We start from the raw sequence: 18,139 nt of genomic DNA on the forward strand, positions 1-18,139 counted from the left end.
TTTGTTTATTTTAATATTATAATTACTCATACTTTAAATGTCAATACTACTCTACAAGATATATTTATTTATATATATTGATTTTGTTGGCTGATGCTACATGTATAAGCTTGTTTCCATGCCTCATTTTGATACAGACTATCTAAAATCTTCATTAATTCTCTGTGTCATATTGGAAAAGAACAGGTTCTTGTTAAAAAAAGGTTTTTGATCATACATACTGTAATCGGAATTAGCTTGTCATTTTATATGACTGATATCCTTGAAATTGTTTTGGCAATCTTCTGATTACCAAGGCAGGTAATTGTCTGTCACGATGGCAGCTTTAGGTGCAGAGAGAGAGAGAGAGAGTGAAATGTCAAAAACTTGCAAAATAAAATTGTTTTCAAAAAACCTTGATGGACTTCTGAATTGGCAACATTCTTTATGATAAAAAGAAGCGTTTGCAAATGCACTTGAGATTTATGGAAGCAAAAATGTTGGCTATCAAGGAGTTTGTTCAGCATAAAGCGAAACTCAGAAAGCATATTTTCACATGTGATTCAGAAAGTTCTAACATTTCTTTATACAGGCACTCACCGGCTTATGTAATACTATTATGGAAATTTGACTTTACTTAAGTTTTTGATGGCTGCTGAAAACTTAAAAAAATCATGAAAACATATTTTGCATCCCGTAGGAGTAAATGGAGGTAGTGTGAAAATATTGTAATGTAAACCCAATAACACATTGTTGTTTTTTTTTTTTTTTTACTTTTCACTTTTCCTTCAGGCTTCTTTTAGAGTGATTTGAATTTAAATGCTCTTCAAGGATATTCTATAAGAACGTTCACTGGAAACTATTCTATAAAGATTGCTTTTTTTTTTTAATTGCACTGGAAATCACTCAGTCACTAGGAATTGCTTAGCACTTGGTGCCATTTTTGTTTTGATCTTGGCACATCATGGCCTAAGTTGCCATAAAAATCTAAATCAAATGAAATCAAATGTTTCGATCTGTGACTTTAGCAAGCACCCCACAAATTATCTTCCTGTTCCGGTTGGACCTTGATTAGCAGCAAGAAATTTGCAGCCAGTTTAGTATTTGTCAATTAGAAGAAGGATCACACTGAGAAAAGAGTCCCCCAGAAAATAAGTAATCTTATTTGGGTCCATGATGAAGTGAGCCAGTGACTTCAGTGACACGTGATAGGAGCAGAAAAGGGACTCAGATTTTTCTCACTACTTCTTGATTGGATTTTTCTCACTACTTCAATTTTTAAAATTACATGAAATGTAAAAAAAAAAAAACATAATTGTAAATGATAGATTGCTTTTCTATAAATTTAATTGACACAAAAAATTGGTCCCAATTATGGCAGAATTAATACTGCCTTGTTAATTAACAAGAATGCTAACATGCAAAGAATACCAGTTGGCATTTTCAGCAGAGCAGGTTTACACCAATGGCTGCCATCAGTGCCGGCCCGAACAAAAGCGGGGAGCCCGGTGCAAAGTTGACTTGCGGGGCCTTGATACAAATTTCGTACAACAAAATAATTTATTGAATTTTGATATTTATTACATTGCACAAATTGGTTTATTAAGGATTACATGAAAATGATAAATAATTAAATTATTTTTATAAAATTAACATTTCAATTACAAAAAAATCTTTAATAAATCAAATAAGAAAAATAATTGCTTCATATACTTATAAAATACAATTTGGTATGCAACTTAATGGAATAAGGTCACAATAGGTGATTTTTGTTTTATTTTCTTACATGTTTTACAGCAAATTCGTTGATAATATCATCATAATTTAGTTTTTTGGCTATTTCCAATTCGATAGATAAAATGGCTAAGGAGGTAAATCGTTCTTGACTAATGCTAGATCTCAAGTAATTTTTTATTATTTTCAATCTTGAGAAAGATCTTTCTGCAGATGCGACGGTAATTGGTAAGGTTAATATAATTTTCAGAACAGTAACAAAATTTGGATACAATTCAAATAAATTATTTTTCAGTAAATATTGTAATATTTGTAACATTGTGATCCTGGAAGGCAAAACTCGATGACAAATGTTAATTTCATTAAATAAATCAATGCAATCAATATCGTCTTGCAACATTTAAGAAGATCGTTTTCAGTCAGTTTTTGAATATTATCTGAATTATATAAAAAACCATATGATGTCTCATGTTCGTGATAAATTTCGAATCTTTTCTTAAAAGAAATAATCGCACCATCGATTATGACTAGAAATATTGAATTCTGAAATATTCTTCGCCTGATGAAATAGGCTGATCGATTCCTTCATAACAAAATTGCTTTGTTTTTCGTCCAGTTCTTTGATTCTTAAATTCAGATGTCACCTGTAATCCTTCAGCTATTTCCTTTGCAGTTAATTAAAGAAGATTCGAATCCCGATTCACGATACTGTTCAAAAAAATTTAAAAGGCCTTTTAAATGTGCATTTGCAGTACCGATATCTATATTTGAATTTTGAAATATCTTGCTCACAATATTTACTTCATTCAGTATGTCATACCAAATGACCAAACTTAATAAAAATTCAAATGAAGTAAGTTTATTTTCGATTGATTGGATTTCGAATTTCGTTTTCATGTCGCTGATATGTTCATAAAGGTATTTCAAAGCTAGAGAAAATTGTGGTACTTGGTATCTCACAGATTTCACACTTTCGAGGCGACATTCCCACCTTGTTTCTGACAGTGGTTTTGGAGTAAGATGTTTGACATGCTCTTTTAATATATCCCAGCATATCACAGAACTTGCAAAAATATTATATATGCTTTGTAAAGTCCCAAAAAATGAATTTGCAAAAGAAGATGATTTTGAAATGTCTCCAAGAACTAAATTCATGACTTCCGCAGGGCATATACTGTGCTTTGGAATTCTTTTGCAGGATAAGTGTTTGCACGCCTTTATATAAACCTCTCATATTAGCTCCGTTATCGTACCCCTGTCCTCGACAGTTCCCTAAATCTAATTCTTCCTTTTCTAATATGCTTTCAATTTTGGCTGATAACCCTTTTCCTGTCGAGCCTTTTACTGTTTCAAAACAAATAAATCATTCTTGTATACTCACATCACTTTCAGAGTTATCTACATTAACATATCTTAAAATAACAGATAATTGTTCTTGATGGCTTATGTCTGGAGTGCAGTCTAATAAAATTGTGAAATACTTAGCTGTCTTAACTGTATTTATTATTTCCTTTCTAACTTTTGTAGCCAAAGCAGAAATCAGTTCATCTTATATTCTATGAGATAAATAGGAATGCGATGTTGATTCTACGCACCGATCCAAACGTTGTTTCATGATTGGGTCAAATCTTGCAAGTAATTCTATGAGACCTAAGAAATTACTGTTGTGCGGTTTATATAAAGCATCACTGCTGCCCCTGAACGCCAAATTATGCTTTGATAAATATAAAATTGCAGCCACTATTCGTTCACAAACACATTTTAAACGCTGTGTTTCGTTTTTAATTATTTTTTCATGTTCTTTGTCAATAGTGTTTCCAAGTTTCAAATTCTTTTCAAGTTGTAACAATTTGTACATAGCTTGTAAATGATATTCTGATCTTTCGTGACTTTGTAATCGCGAACTTAAATGTACCCAATCGTTAAGTCCCGTTAAACACAGAGAAGTGATATTTGAAGAGAATAACTTACACGCATAACACAATGTGGCATCTTTGTACTTTGAGTAAAGTAACCACCTTCGTTCTTGACATTCCCCATTCGTTAATTTTCTTAAGTAATAATTTTCAGAAAAACTTCTGTTATTTTTATCTTTCGGAAAATCGTAGTTTTTTACTTGTGTCACGCCATTTTGTATGATAGCCATTCTAAATTTATCAGTTATAATTTCAGGCCACGTACCAGGATCACTGATATCGACATTTTCGTCTTCGTCGCTTTGTTGATTCTCTTGAAGCTGCGGTCATCAGAATAATTCATCTTGTTCTTTGTTCGACGCTGACAAAAAATCCTCCGTCTGTACGTTTCTCTCTGCTTCATGATTATCTTCCCGTTCTACAGTTTTCTTATCATCGCTTTCCTCTTCATTAAGACAAGAGCTGGCTTTATGATGATCAGGATCGTTTTCGTGGATGTCGCACGGCATAATTTCATTTCTGCGAGTTTGAACTTCCAGTAACTGTGAATTATGCTTTTCTTCAGTTTGTTGCACATTTTCAGTTTTAAAAAATTTTGCAAGGGAGTTCCTCTGTTTTTCCGTAATTTCTTTTCTCTTTCTTTTTTTCTTCAATTTATCAGAACCACACATATACTTTCTTCCTGCATCTCTGTCTCTACTAGTCATTTTGCGAAATAGATACGAATACAGTCAGTCCTCGTATAGCACGATAGTTGTGTTCCTAGAAACCCTCGTGCAATATAAACAACAGGCCCTAAGGGGAAAATAGGGTTAGGCGCCGACCACCGAAGATTGAACACACATTTGTAACCAAAACATTACCAAACACAATAAATAATCGTAATAAAATACGTAAGTATTTTATTACGACTATTACGTAAAATATTGCTAATGCTTTTGCTTCTATCGTAAGCAAACTTGTTTTTTGTTTGATTTTCTATCCAAACAGATAACACCCGTTCCATCTCTTCCAATTCTTTGTGTCTTAATCTAATGGATTTTAATTACACTTTGAGTTGTTCTGCTATGAAAGTTGTTTTTATTTTCTCCGCATTCTTTGTAATTCTCGGCATTGCCTCATTTAGGTCTGTAGCACGTGCAATATCACATGGTCTTTCATTTCGCTCAAAGTGTTTCACAATTTCATATTTTTCTCTATCGACAGAGGTGGACTGGCCATTAGCCTCTGACCGGGGAAAACCCGGTGGGCCGTAGGCCGGTGTGATTTTGGCCATAAACCATAGTATGAGGCCACTATAAATTTTCCCCGGTAAGAATTTTTGACCCAGTCCGCCTCTGTTTATCGATATTGCTTTTCTTTTTCTCTCTGAATCTGCAGTGTCTTCACCAGGACGCTTTCTTTTCACACCGTTTAAGTATTTTACTCATTTTTAGGGAATAAAGCACAATTACAAAACGAGGAGGCATGCTTGACACACACATAAACAAAGCTGCAAGCCTGTAGCAACTGAATAAATAACAGCATAAAGGCAGAGATACACTATTAACACCTCACATTTTACTAAATAACATTTCTAGGGGTTACTACCATAAAATAATAAAAACACTTTCCAGTTGCGTTCCTGCTAGTGGAATCTGTTATAAACTGGTAGTAAACTCGAACTAATTGCATTTGCAATTATGCTGATAGCTGGAATTGTGTTGGATTTTATGTTATTACGGTGAAATGTGTTTCCCCCTCATTGATATAAAAAACAAATACATTTTCAGAATCTTCTCTTCATTTCTATCGTGTTGTGTTCGGTTGGGGTGATTCTGCGTTCGACTGCCATTTCTTGTAAACACGAAGGCGAATCGTGCATAAGCGAATTCGATTCGTGTTATATAAGATATCGTTCCCGTATTTATAAATCGTTTATGATCGAATTCCTGTAATGTAAACACGTGTTATACGAGGACTGACTGTATAGTATTTATTTTCACACCTCGCGAACGCGATAAAAACGTATGATGTACGATCAGCTGTCATATATATATATATATTTATTCGTATTTGTGGGGAATATTTATTCAATAATTAAAAATGAAACTTCAATTATATTATTTTTATTTGTAGGCTTCGATCAGCCTAATTGTTTATAAGGTCTCTAAGAGACTCAATAATATTGCGGTAGCCTAGATTAGGATCAAATGAGTAAATGGCCTACTAAAAAAGCATAGTTAATGAGTAGTCTACTAAAAGGCTTCTATTTGAATAGCCTACTAAAAGGCTTCTATTTGAATAGCCTAATAAAAGGCTTCTATTTGAATAGCCTACTAAAGAGGCTTAAAATGAGTAACTAACAGACTCAAAAGAATTGTAGAGGCCTAAAGGTAGGCTAATGATTCGGTGACCTACTAAGAGGATCAAAAGAATTATAAAGGACTGAAAATAGGCTCAATATGTTTTATAAAATTACGTTTAAATTGACCAAAATAAATACAATGGTCTCGATCACTTTTTACAACCTTTAGACATATATAATAAAATAAGACAAGAAATTCTTTACTCATTTACTATAGAAATCCAAATTGAGAAAAGGTATCGAAAATTGTATTTATTTAACTATTTTTTAGTCAAACCAGTATTATAAACTTAAAATTTTCTCAGAAGTAAGTTTAAGTCGACTTTTTGAATAATTTCGAATTCACTTGATCTCTCAAAGACAGAAAGCGAAAAAGGGCGAGAAAACCTAGTCGGTGGTATATATAGCCTTTAGAGTACGATAAATATGCAAACGCTGGCAACATATAATCGTACGTCTGAGCGACTTGTAAGGAGAGATATTTTAAACATATTTGAAAGAAAATATATTTTTCTGGGTTCTTTGGAGAATTCTTGGCGGGCTTTCAGATAATGTTAATAACATGATTATTGACATTTTATTTCTTATGTATATTAAAAATATGGCCATTTTATGGCGATGTTACTAGATTTTGCGACATTATTAAAACAAAAAAAAAATGAAACCATTTTTATTTTGCAAAATCAGTCAGCAGCGCAGGGATCTTCAGAAACGTGGGGCCTTGTGCGCTCGCACTCCCCTCAGGCCGGCTCTGGCTGCCATACAGTGGTGCTGGCAGTGAGGGCTGCAACTAAAGTTGTTGGAATAGAACTTTAGTTGTAGAATCTGACTACAAAGAACTTTCAGTATTGTGTTAAAGTAGGCGAATATATGAATGTACTATACTGTAATTTTCATATAGTAGAATAATTTTAGGCACCTCCGGAGTCAGGTGGGCAGGAGCAGCAGTGCCTAGCACACACTTCTTGATTATACTGGGGTTCAAGCCCGTGACCACAAAATACGGAGGACGAAGAAAGGTCAGGGAATGACCACCGCATATCCCCGGAGCAGTATGGCCTTAGTTGCTAATGCTACTAAAAACCAAATAACAAACAGAATTATTTTAAAAGCCCATCAAAAGCTTATTTGCTCTTACTTTCTTACCACTGTTGTTATTTTTTTTTTTTTTTTTATGAAAACCCCAAACATGAGAGGTATTAGAACCTATAGTACTTAGTACCATGCTTGGGTTGGAGGTTGAGAAGACGAAAGAAGATATTTGTTGACATTAGACTTGAACTTCTGTAGACTGTAATTTTCTGGAAATACGTATGAAGGAAGGTTGTTACAGAAAATGGCAGTTGAATGAATAAATGGGGAAGATGAAAAGTTGGTTCTCTGAGTTTGAAGTTGGACAGTAAATGTATGTTGGCTGGTGGTGGCACATGATCGGACTGTTTTGAAAGAGAGCGGGAATTATAGAAGACAATTCAGAAAAACAGTGCCCATGGAAGTATCTGTAGAAAAGGCATGCAGCAGAAAGAGTATGTCTATGAGACAGCGAGTGGAGAGACTCTGTTAGAGAGGAGTCATTAATTAACCTAACTGTCCACTTCTGAATGGAATCTAGAAGTCTGAGTTTTGGAATCTAGAATTTTGGGGGCACCGCCCCAGATGTGGAAACAATATTCCATGGTAGGGCAGATTTGCGATTTGTACAGAGTGAACAGCTGTTTGGAAGAAAAGTAACGCTGAGAGCAAAAGAGAAAACCAAGTTTTTTAGATGCAGAGGATGCAATATTTCTAATGTGCTTGTGCCAAGAGAGATTAAAAGTAGGGTAATCCCCAAAAGAGATATATCATTTTGACTAAAAATCAGAGTGTCACCAAAGATAAGCATAGGAGCAGAAGAATTCTTTTTGCGAGATATAAGAGAAGACTGAGTTTTAGAAGGATTGAAATCAACTAAGTTGTCTTTGCCCCACTGGAGATCAGAATTTAAGGAATTGGTAGTGGATATTCGAGAAGTTGAAGCTGATTGAGCAGGACGAGGTTTCTCAAAATGGAAAGTGGAATGCAAAGTGCTATCATCGGCAAAACTATGGATAGGATTTCCAGTCAATGGAAGAAGGTCATTAATATACAAGAGGAAAAGAGTGGGGGAAAGAACTGAACCTTGGGGGACACCAGCATTAGTGGAGAAGTTAGAAGACAAACAGCCACCTACCATCACCCTCAGTGAGCGATCAGAGAGAAAACTGAATAACCAATTACAAAAAACAGTTGGCAAACCATAAGATGGAAGCTTGTTTAGAAGACCTTTATGCCAAACACGATCAAAAGCCTTTGAGATGTCAAGAGTAACTGCTTATGTTTCACCGAACTTTTCCATTGAATTTGTCCATAAATGGGTAACATAAGCAGAATATCACCAGTGGATTGACACTGACGGTATCCGAACTGGCGATCGTTGATCAGACGGAAGGCTTCTAGGTAGTTTAAGAGTGTTGGCGGTTAATTGATTTCTCCATTACTTTAGAAAGAGTAGAAGTAATTGCAATGGGACGATAATTGGGTGGGAGGGATTTGCAGAAGGAAAAACACCTTTGGAATAAGAAATTGAAAAAAGCAGCAAAGAACAGGAGTAAGTTCAGGAGCAGGTTTTGAGAACAAGTGGAGAAATACCATCAGGACTAGGAGTTTTTTAACATCAAGATTCATCAAAATCCTTCTGACATCTTTTTGACGGACGACCACAGGAGGCATTGAATGGAGCATGTTGGGAATGGTGGGAAGTGTTTTACCAAGAGCATTAATACATGAGTTGGAAGAAAAATCAGATGCTAGCAGGTCAGCTTTATCCTTGGCTGAAATGATAACAGAACCATCTGGTTTTGACAAAGGTGGGAGCAGAGATGGGCAAAAGTTGCGGCCTACAGCTTTGGCAAGAGACCAGAATGCTCAGCTAACATTAGGGCAAGAAGAAAGTTTTCTACTCTTAGCCTGTTCAAACTCTAGTTTGGACTGATTAATAACTGCTTTACAATTGTTGTGAACTTTGGTGTAGGCAGAAAATGAAATTGAAGAATAAGAAACAAACCAATTATGATATTCAACATTCTTCTCTTGAACAGCCTTAGCACATTTATTGGAAAACCAAGGTTTAGATAAAGGACGAGATTATAAAGTGGAGTGTGGAATAAAGAATTCCATTCCTACAAGAATAATTTCGCTGACACAATCTGAGCAAACGTTGACATCAGAAGTTTTGAAAAAGTAATCCAACCAAGGAAAAGAAGAAAAGAAATCTCGCAGGTCATCCCATTTTGCATTCTTGTAATGCTAAACAACAAGAGGTTTGGAATAGCCATGAGATAAAGGCTCCATTGGAGAATAGACAATAACCAAGTTGTGATCTGGAGTGCCTAATGGATCACTCACTTTGACCATGTACTTAGAAGGGTTGTTAGTGAGAAAAAGATCAAGCGTGTTGGCTGTATGGTTAGGATTGTCTGGTATTCTTGTAGGTAAATGACCAATCTGTGCAAGGTCATTAGTAATTGCAAAAGTCTCAGGATCTCGACCAGCTGGGTTGGTGTGACTAGAAAAAGGAAGCCAGCTGGAATTGTGAACATTAAAATCACCAAGAAAAATTACCTCACTATTAGGAAAGTTGGACTGGAGAAAGTCAAGTTGCAAAGAGAGGAAGTCAAAAAGCTCCAAGTGATTAGTGGAGTTGGGAGAACAGTAGAGACAACAGATGAATTTGACAAAATGAGGTAGAGAGATTTTAAGCCAGAGAAGAACGAAAAGAGGAGATTCTAAATTATCAAGTCTTTGATAGAGAATATCAGAACGGACATATGCATAAGTACCACCTTTGAGGCGAAAGGAATCATACAGCAAATAATTCGGGCAACTGAGATGAGCAGTAGTTGAATTATCTGATAACTGAGATTCTGTCTGAAAAAGTACATGGAGTTTAGCAGACTGCAAGTGGAAATGGACATCGTTGAGATTAGAATTGAGACCCTGTATATTTGTGAAATGAACTAGGAAGTGTTTGGGAGGTTCAGATCTTTTCGCAGGTAGGCTTACTCTATTAGTTTGACAATTCATGGTGTATTCAATAGTAAGAAAAAGTGGGGGGGGGACATGCTGTATGAAGTAATGAAATTTTGGATATGGCATACTCATGGTAAGAATATACCCAGATCCTTGACATAATGTGGTCACTATCTGGCGGAGTAGAGGTAGCAAGATTATATACTAGCTGATCCGGAAGCCTCCTAAAGAGTTACCAATAGGTTCGGTGTGGTGTACTAACTAGCGTCCACCCTGCGAACACCGTTTTAGTGCTGTACCCTCGAAATGTAAGGAAGATTGGATCTTGCCATGATGTTCATCATAACCTCAAAAGTCATCTGTCATACTGCATGATGGAAGAGAGGGGAAGGGTTGACCGGAACTTAGCTCTGGAGACTAAACATGGGTTCCACCACTTCAAGCCTCCAATAAGCAAAGTGGTAGTATTGCACCGGTTGATGAGAGTCATCTAACACCTAGCATTGCCTGGTAACACAAAGAGGCGGCATTCATGCATGTGGTGTGGGTGCCACATCTCGACCCCTGCTTATGTTGGTTCACAACTGAGTGGTCACCCACAGTGTGCTTGTGCATGGAGGTTATACCCAGGATTACTAACAGTCCCACCATTGTGAAGGTGCAAGCAGAGGATCTGGCTGTCACAGACTGTCCGGAATTTGCCGAAATTGTGTCCACTTGATTTGAATGTCACCCAAATATCAGTTCCATCAGCGTTTTGGACTCCCAGGTAGCAAGTACAGCTTGTCTGGCATATCTGAGAGAATATCTGTGACAACCCCAAGGACCAAAATATTTGGTTATATAGATAACCAAATATTTTGCACAGTAAATTGTAATTGAAACACTTTATTTGTGTTTATTCCTTTAATAATTTTTCTTTAACCTTCCACTGCTAGCATGCATCTCACTTTCCCCTCCAATATCCTCTAAATAATTACACAGTAATTTCTGTTTGCATTTTGATACACTATGAATCACAATAAATCAATTTTTTGTTTGGTATTTAACAGATGTCAGGTGAATGATACTGTCTATATATTTTGTAGTCTACTCCACTTCTCATGTGGTGTGTGTGAGAGACCAGCAATAGTTGTCTAGAAAGCTTTGTTTTTCTCCTTTGATTTCACTGTACTGTAATCAGAAAACTCTTTTTTTGAAAATTTTATTCTTAATTTTGCCTTTTTGTTCTAAAACCTGATTGATAATTAGAATACACCAACTACCTGCTATTTTTGAGCATTTCACATATTTCCTAATCAATAAAGGTAAGGGACAAGTTCTTGGAGAGGAGAATTTGTTTGTTGTGACTCAACACATTCTGAATAAATTAGGTATGATATGTAGCATAAGCATGTATATTTAAAATGACGTAGCTGAATTTGAATGAAGTAGTCAAAGTTGAACGAAAAACAGCACTTGAATGAAGTAGTTGAATTTGAATGCTGAAAGGCATTTGAATGGAGTATGAATTGAATACTGAATTTGAATGATGAGCATTAGTCAGACTGCCTCATTATGCCAATCTGACTGACTGATGCTTAGCATTCAAATTTGACAGTTTACAAATTTTCATCCCCACTGAAAGCAAATCAGCTTTTAGTGAAGAAGCCTTCATTGGGATATAAGGCATTCCCAACCACAATTTCCCCCTAAAGCCAGAGTGTGAACAGTGCAGTCTTACTTGGTGAGTGTTAATTTTCTGAGGGTTTTCTTACTTAGGGGTTTGTATTTACCAAAATGAATTGAAAACAGTTGTGTGCAGAGGATGACTCATTATATGAAGAACTTATTTGGCAATATTTCTGATTCGACAAGCTTATCAGTTAGTGAAGAAATCGAGGGAGAAGATGTTGCAAAACAAATGGAAGAAACAGATACAGTGCAAAAAATTTCTAATGATGAAGAAACTGAAGAAGAACAACCACCAAATTTTATCTTACAAAAGACAGAGAGTTTCAGAATGTTGGAATAATTTATTCACCAATGATATTATAAAAATAATTGTTGACTTTACAAATGAAGATATCTGTTCTATCCAAGGAAAATTTAGCTGAGGAAGAGATTACAAAACCAACGAGCAGTCATAAATAAAAATCTTTTTGTTTGTTTTACTTAGTAGGTGTGACAAAAAAGCAATAAGATGAATACCGAAGAATTGTGGCCTATGATGAATCAGGTATAGAACTGTTTCGTTTAGTAATGTCCAAATAATGCTTCTATTTCCTGCTACAAGCTCTACATTTTGACAAAAAAAGCAACACAAGAAAGAAAAAATAAATAATAAATAAATAGTAAATAGTATACAAGTTAATCTCTGTTAGGGATATCTTTGAAATATTTGCTGAAAACTGCTGAAAATTGTACACCATTAGTGCATATGCTACAATCAATGGGAAGTTAGAAAAATTTTGGGGAAGATGCAGTTTCTGATAATACCTCCTCAGAAAAACTAGTAAAATAGGAAAAAGAAATTTGTGCACTGAAGTATAAAACAATACAAAACTGTTTTATACTTCTGATCTAAAAATATATGCAGGGAAGCAGCCGCATGGCTCTTTCCAAATCGATAACAGTCCTAGTAGCAAAAGGGCAGTGCAAAATCATAATTGGTATGGGATACAATATAACTGCAGATAATTGGGTTAATAGACATGAGTTTGCTACTGATTTAGTGCAGAGTTACACTCTCATATGTTGGCACAATTAGAAAATATAAGAAGGAGATCTAATCTGCTTTCCTCTCCACAAAGGGTAAGAATGAATATTCAAAAGGTTTATTTTCTTTTCAAAAATGATGCATATTGGTTTCTTACATTCCAGAATCCAAGAAGGAAGCCCATTTCTTTCAACTATGCACCATGACAAAAAGATTAATGAAAACATAGGCAAATTACAAAAACCAGAAATAATCATTTGCTATAATTCAACGGAGGGTGGACACGGTGGATAAGTTATGTGCAGCACACATTTGTATTATGAACTATGGTCATTTTGTACATCATGCTGAATATAGTAGGAATCAACAGGTAAATTATTTATAATGGAAACAATAATGTGGGGGTTATTGAAAGAAGGAAATATTTGAAAATGTTATGTTTAGAGCTAATATCTGAACACCTAGAGAGAAGACGATATATTACCAGCCTATTGTGAGCTGTCAAAAGAAGGTTAGAAGAACTTTGTTTAGTTCAACAGCAGGATTCGGAAATGCCCAGTACAAGTTCTAAAAGAAAGCATGGTTTATTTTGTGAAAAAAAAAAAAAAAACAAAACAAAAAAAAAAAAAAAACCAGGATGAAAAGATACAAGTCCAAAAAGGGAGACAAATCCATTTCTTTGGAACACAGTAATTTTAATTATAATAACTGTGATATTTATGACACAGAACAGAAGAAATCCTAAGGTCAGAGATATTTTTTTTTGTTATTATATATTTAACTTTGTTCTACATTTTGCAAACCTTGTAAATAAATATGATTTCATGTGACATAAAAAATTATAGTGGATAAAAAATAATATAAAAAATGCTTGTCTCAGAGATGAAGCTGAAGCAGCAATGGCACCCCAGTGCTGTTTGTGATTCATGTTTTCATTTCTTTTGAGGCTATGCTGTCTGAGAAACGAAATTCCAACAGCTGTGGCATTTATCAGATGCTAAATGTCTACATTGACATGTAAACGTTTTTGGTTTCTCTTGTTTAGTTTTGTTTGATATTTTTAACTGAGTTTAGCAAATCATAATTAATAGATCACTGTTTTCAATTCACAAGAAAGCTAAGAATTAATTTTTTATTAATAAAACAAAAAAAAGGTGATCACACAGATGCTATGCAAGTATCTTTGTTAAAACTCAAAATGCAAATGATAGCAGGTGAACATTGTGTTGTTTTTAGAAATTTAATTTACTACATAAATTAGTCAGGAACTTACAATATACAACAGTGGCTCTTACCTGTAGAAGCCAATAGCATCTCCTGTGGAATGTTGGCAGAATTGCTGAATGTACATAACATCCATATATACACTGTAATAAATAACAATGCTGTTGGTACAAAAAGCTTTCATAGCTGAATACAATATTTAATATATTTTCGTCATTAGTTATTTCAATTAAACTAATACATTACAGTGATAAAGTATTTGGACATCCCTAGGATTTTGGAAAAACTGAACTATACAAGCTGTCCACATATCATAAAATTTATTAAAACAGCCACTTCATGCTAGAACTAAGCAGGTCAATGAAATACAGTAGATGGTCAAGGTACTGAATTAGCAATTTCCAGCTGTAGTCACCAAGGGATGACAACTGCTGGCAATCAATCTATTCACGCTATTGCAGAAAAGCTGCAACACCCTGGGTCAGCAGTGGCTGGTGTAATCACCAAATGGAAACACCATGGTGCCACTACAACTAAGAAACATTCAGGTAGAGGTAGAATTGATGCAAGGTACTACCAAAGAGGAATTTAGGGAGGCCGTAGGAACTGATATTAGTACAGAGTTTGGTTTGGATTATTTGAAATTCCTTAATTTTAAATATTTGTTATTTCAAATTATTCTTCTGCCGGTTCCATAAAAAAGAATTATTTAATTCAAAGTTTGGATAATTTGAAATAATTTTGATGCCCCTTCAGCAATTATTCAAGCTCCCGTGTACAAGGACTATATGTAGGGAGCTTGCATAGCAAGGGATTTTATGGAAGAGCACACAAGCCATACAACACAGCATTGACATGCCTATTAAACAACTCATCATAATTAGTCTCTAGAACAGTGAAAATCTGTGTTAGGGATTGATGAATCATGGTGTGGCTTTTTAATCTAATAGCCATGTTTGGATCTCATTGGCACCTAGGGAATATTATTTACGAGAGTGTGTCATATCAACTGTAAAGTTTGGCAGAGATGTTGCAATCTGAGATTTTTTTTTCATGGTTTAGGCTTGGACCATTGGTCATGTAACAGTGAATGCCATGCAGTACACTGACAATCAATACTGGATATACAGTTCTTCCTACACTGTGACAGCAATATAAAGATAGCCCATACTGCTGCCATATTACTATTCTGAATTATCAATATTAACAGAAATCTTGTGGTGGTTCAAATAACTTACTAATAGTTTAAGAATATTCCCTCTTACTCCATATGAAAATAATTAATCCTGTAAAATTTTAAATTGATTAGGTCATAGGCCTTAGATAAATCAAGAAACAATATTAAAATGAAAAATTATTGTTATTTAAGGATAGATTAAATTTTTTGATTAACTGTTCTAATAACAACAGGATACTCATCCTTTTCTGATAAGAATATAAATGCTTATTTAATAATTGATATTTGCTAAATATTTACTTATATGAGAGATCAAGTAATTCTCAACTATTTTATTCAAAACTGACTGGAGTATAACTGGCCTATAATTATTATAACCAGTAAACAAACATTTTTTTATATATATTGGTTTAATCTTAAACCAATATATTAACTTAGGGTATTGTCCTAAATGAATTATTCTTGAGATCAATCGAACTAATACCAAAGCAAATGATTCCTTGTTGGCTTTTATTGTTTTGCTAGTAAGATTATCAAACCAGTGGATTTCTTATTATTTAATTGATTCATTATTTTTATAGTGTCATTATAAGATGGGTCAAGAATTACAAAATTTAGGCATAACATTTATATTTGGAAATAAAGCGTTACAATAATAAGAATTAAAAGGAGAACTATCTGTAAACTTCTTAGCAAAATTATAAGCTAACTGCATTGGCTTATTACTACCATGTATAGTGTGCATAAACCTAGTTAGCTGATTCTCATTAATAACCCTACTTCTTTTAGTTACTACTGTATTAATTAAATCCCATTTCTCCTTTAAAGAAATATTCTTATCTTGAAATTTAATTTTATAATAAGTATTTTTTTGTTTCTCTATTAAGCTGTTAACGTTATTCCTAAGAATTTTGTATTCTTGATAGTAGCATGTTTTTGATGGAGAATTCCTAAATTTCCTATAAAAAGTATCTCTTTGTGAGATCAAATCTTTAATTTCCAGATTAATCCAAGGTTTATCAGGTTTTCTAGAAGAAAGAGTTGTTTGATTGGGAATTTGATTTAAAGATGTGATTTTGTTAACAATGCTACAATCGTTAATAATTTGTATTACTTTAATATAAAAATTGTTAATATTGTCATAATTATTCACACTCTCCTGTACCATAAAGTTAGTAACTCTTTCATAGAACAGTGTTGGTGAAAGGTACATTGAAACTAGTAAAGTGTCTTCAGGTTTATAAAAATGATTAGTGCATAAGTCAGAATGATATGCACAAATAGCAGCACAATTATCTGAAAAAGTATTTTGAAAAATGTAAGAAGTAACTTGAGATAAATTAATATTAGTAGAAATATGATTTATACAAAGCTATTTAACAGTCTACAAAGCTATTTAACAATTTTTACTGTCTTGTTATTGCAAATATTACCTGTTGAAAACCATAGCTATTCAGTATTAAGCAATAGTTATTTACAATTGGATCTGAAGAATGATTGAAAAGGTTAATATTAAAATCACCAACAAAAAAGGTACTTGAAGTTGTGTTGTGATTTAATTCTTTCAACAAAACAATTGTTTTATTATTATTATTATTATTCAATACAATTAGTATAAGGCAGACTATGATGCTCAATAGATTCTATGTAGCATTTCAATATTTGTAGAAGAATAAGAGAAATTTACCTCAATATGATATGTGGAACACATCCTAATGACACTCTCCAGCAAATAAACAAAAATAAAATTAATGCAAATTAATTAAAAAACAATTAAATTAAAACAAGTTAACACAAATTTTGAAATAAAAGACTTCCCTTCCTAAGGAAGGGAAGTCCAAATTATTTTGTTAATTGTTTTACTTAGGAAGGGAAGTCCAAATTAATCTGTTAATTGTTTTTTAATTAATTTTATTATTGTATTCATTTGCATTAATTTTATTTTTGTTTATTTGCTGGAGAGTGTCATTAGGAAGTGTTCTATGTATCATATTGAGGTAAATTTATTTTATTCTTCTACAAACAATACAATACAATATTTATTAGTCTTCATCAATTAGATTACATCATAAACTCATTAAGGATTGCAGAATCCTTATCAACAAGTAGACACAAATTTGATTATACAATTCTCCAACCCACTTCCTGTGGAGAAAGAGGAAAGAAAGAGAGAGAGAGAGAGAGAGAGAGAGAGAGATCAAAAATTAGTGAATTCTGCCAAATCAAGATAGAGACCAAGTAACAAATAATAATTATAATTCTTATGTAACTCATTAAATATTAAATACCTTCATAAAAGTAATTTCATCTGAGTATGTCAGTGATTGCCTAATCTTAAAATCCAACTTTAACAAACAGTTATTTTTAACCTAATTAAGATGTCTTGTTGCATATTTATTTAATGGTTTAAGATGTTGGAATAAATAATAATAATAATAAAAAAAAAAAAAACCCATAATGGTCCAGTGATTACAACCCTGGACTACTAGCCTGGTGGACCTGACAGAAGCGAACGTGTCTCCATCATACTGGGAGATTAGTATAATAATAATAGTAATTAAATTAGAACAATCATGAGAATTAAAATAACAGTAATAATAACAATAAACATTGCGAAAGTTGCTTCAGTGGACCTACCTTCCCAAAGGTCGAAGTGATGGCTAAGGCAGATATTGGTGCCATCTGGTGTCACACCAAAGCAGAGGCGGATTTAACGGCGGGTGCACCGGGCGCACGCAATGGGCCTCGACTTCTGAAGGGCCCACACAAAACCCCAACAAATTAGCTCAACTAATAGTTAAACTAATATGTTTAACTATTAGTTCAAATCTTTGTGATTATTATTATGCTATTATTAATTATATTATACATATATTATATTCAAATTTTATTGGAAATTAAACATTAATAGTACATAATATTTTTTATTTATTTAAAAAAATGGTTAACATGTATTTTTATTTTCCCTGTCTCTCTCTCTCTTTTTTTTAAGGGGCCCAATATTTTCTTCTGCGCCC

At 33.7% G+C, this 18,139-nt stretch overlaps 1 protein-coding gene across 1 annotated transcript in view; it reads right to left on the bottom strand.

The window, feature by feature from the left end:
• The window catches only part of LOC150079255 (calmodulin-binding transcription activator 1-like), a 927,385-nt gene that overhangs the window by 509,337 nt on the left and 399,909 nt on the right, over positions 1–18,139 (bottom strand). Inside the window, exon 6 of the mRNA XM_090383006.1 lies at positions 14,017–14,088. Coding sequence (XP_090239132.1) covers positions 14,017–14,088 — 72 coding nt within the window. The remainder of the gene's footprint in view (positions 1–14,016; positions 14,089–18,139) is intronic.

Source organism: Mastigoproctus giganteus, chromosome 10 (genome assembly GCF_048544385.1).
Source record: "Mastigoproctus giganteus isolate SK-2022 chromosome 10, ASM4854438v1, whole genome shotgun sequence".
In the NCBI taxonomy this organism is placed as follows: Eukaryota; Metazoa; Arthropoda; class Arachnida; order Uropygi; family Thelyphonidae; genus Mastigoproctus; species Mastigoproctus giganteus.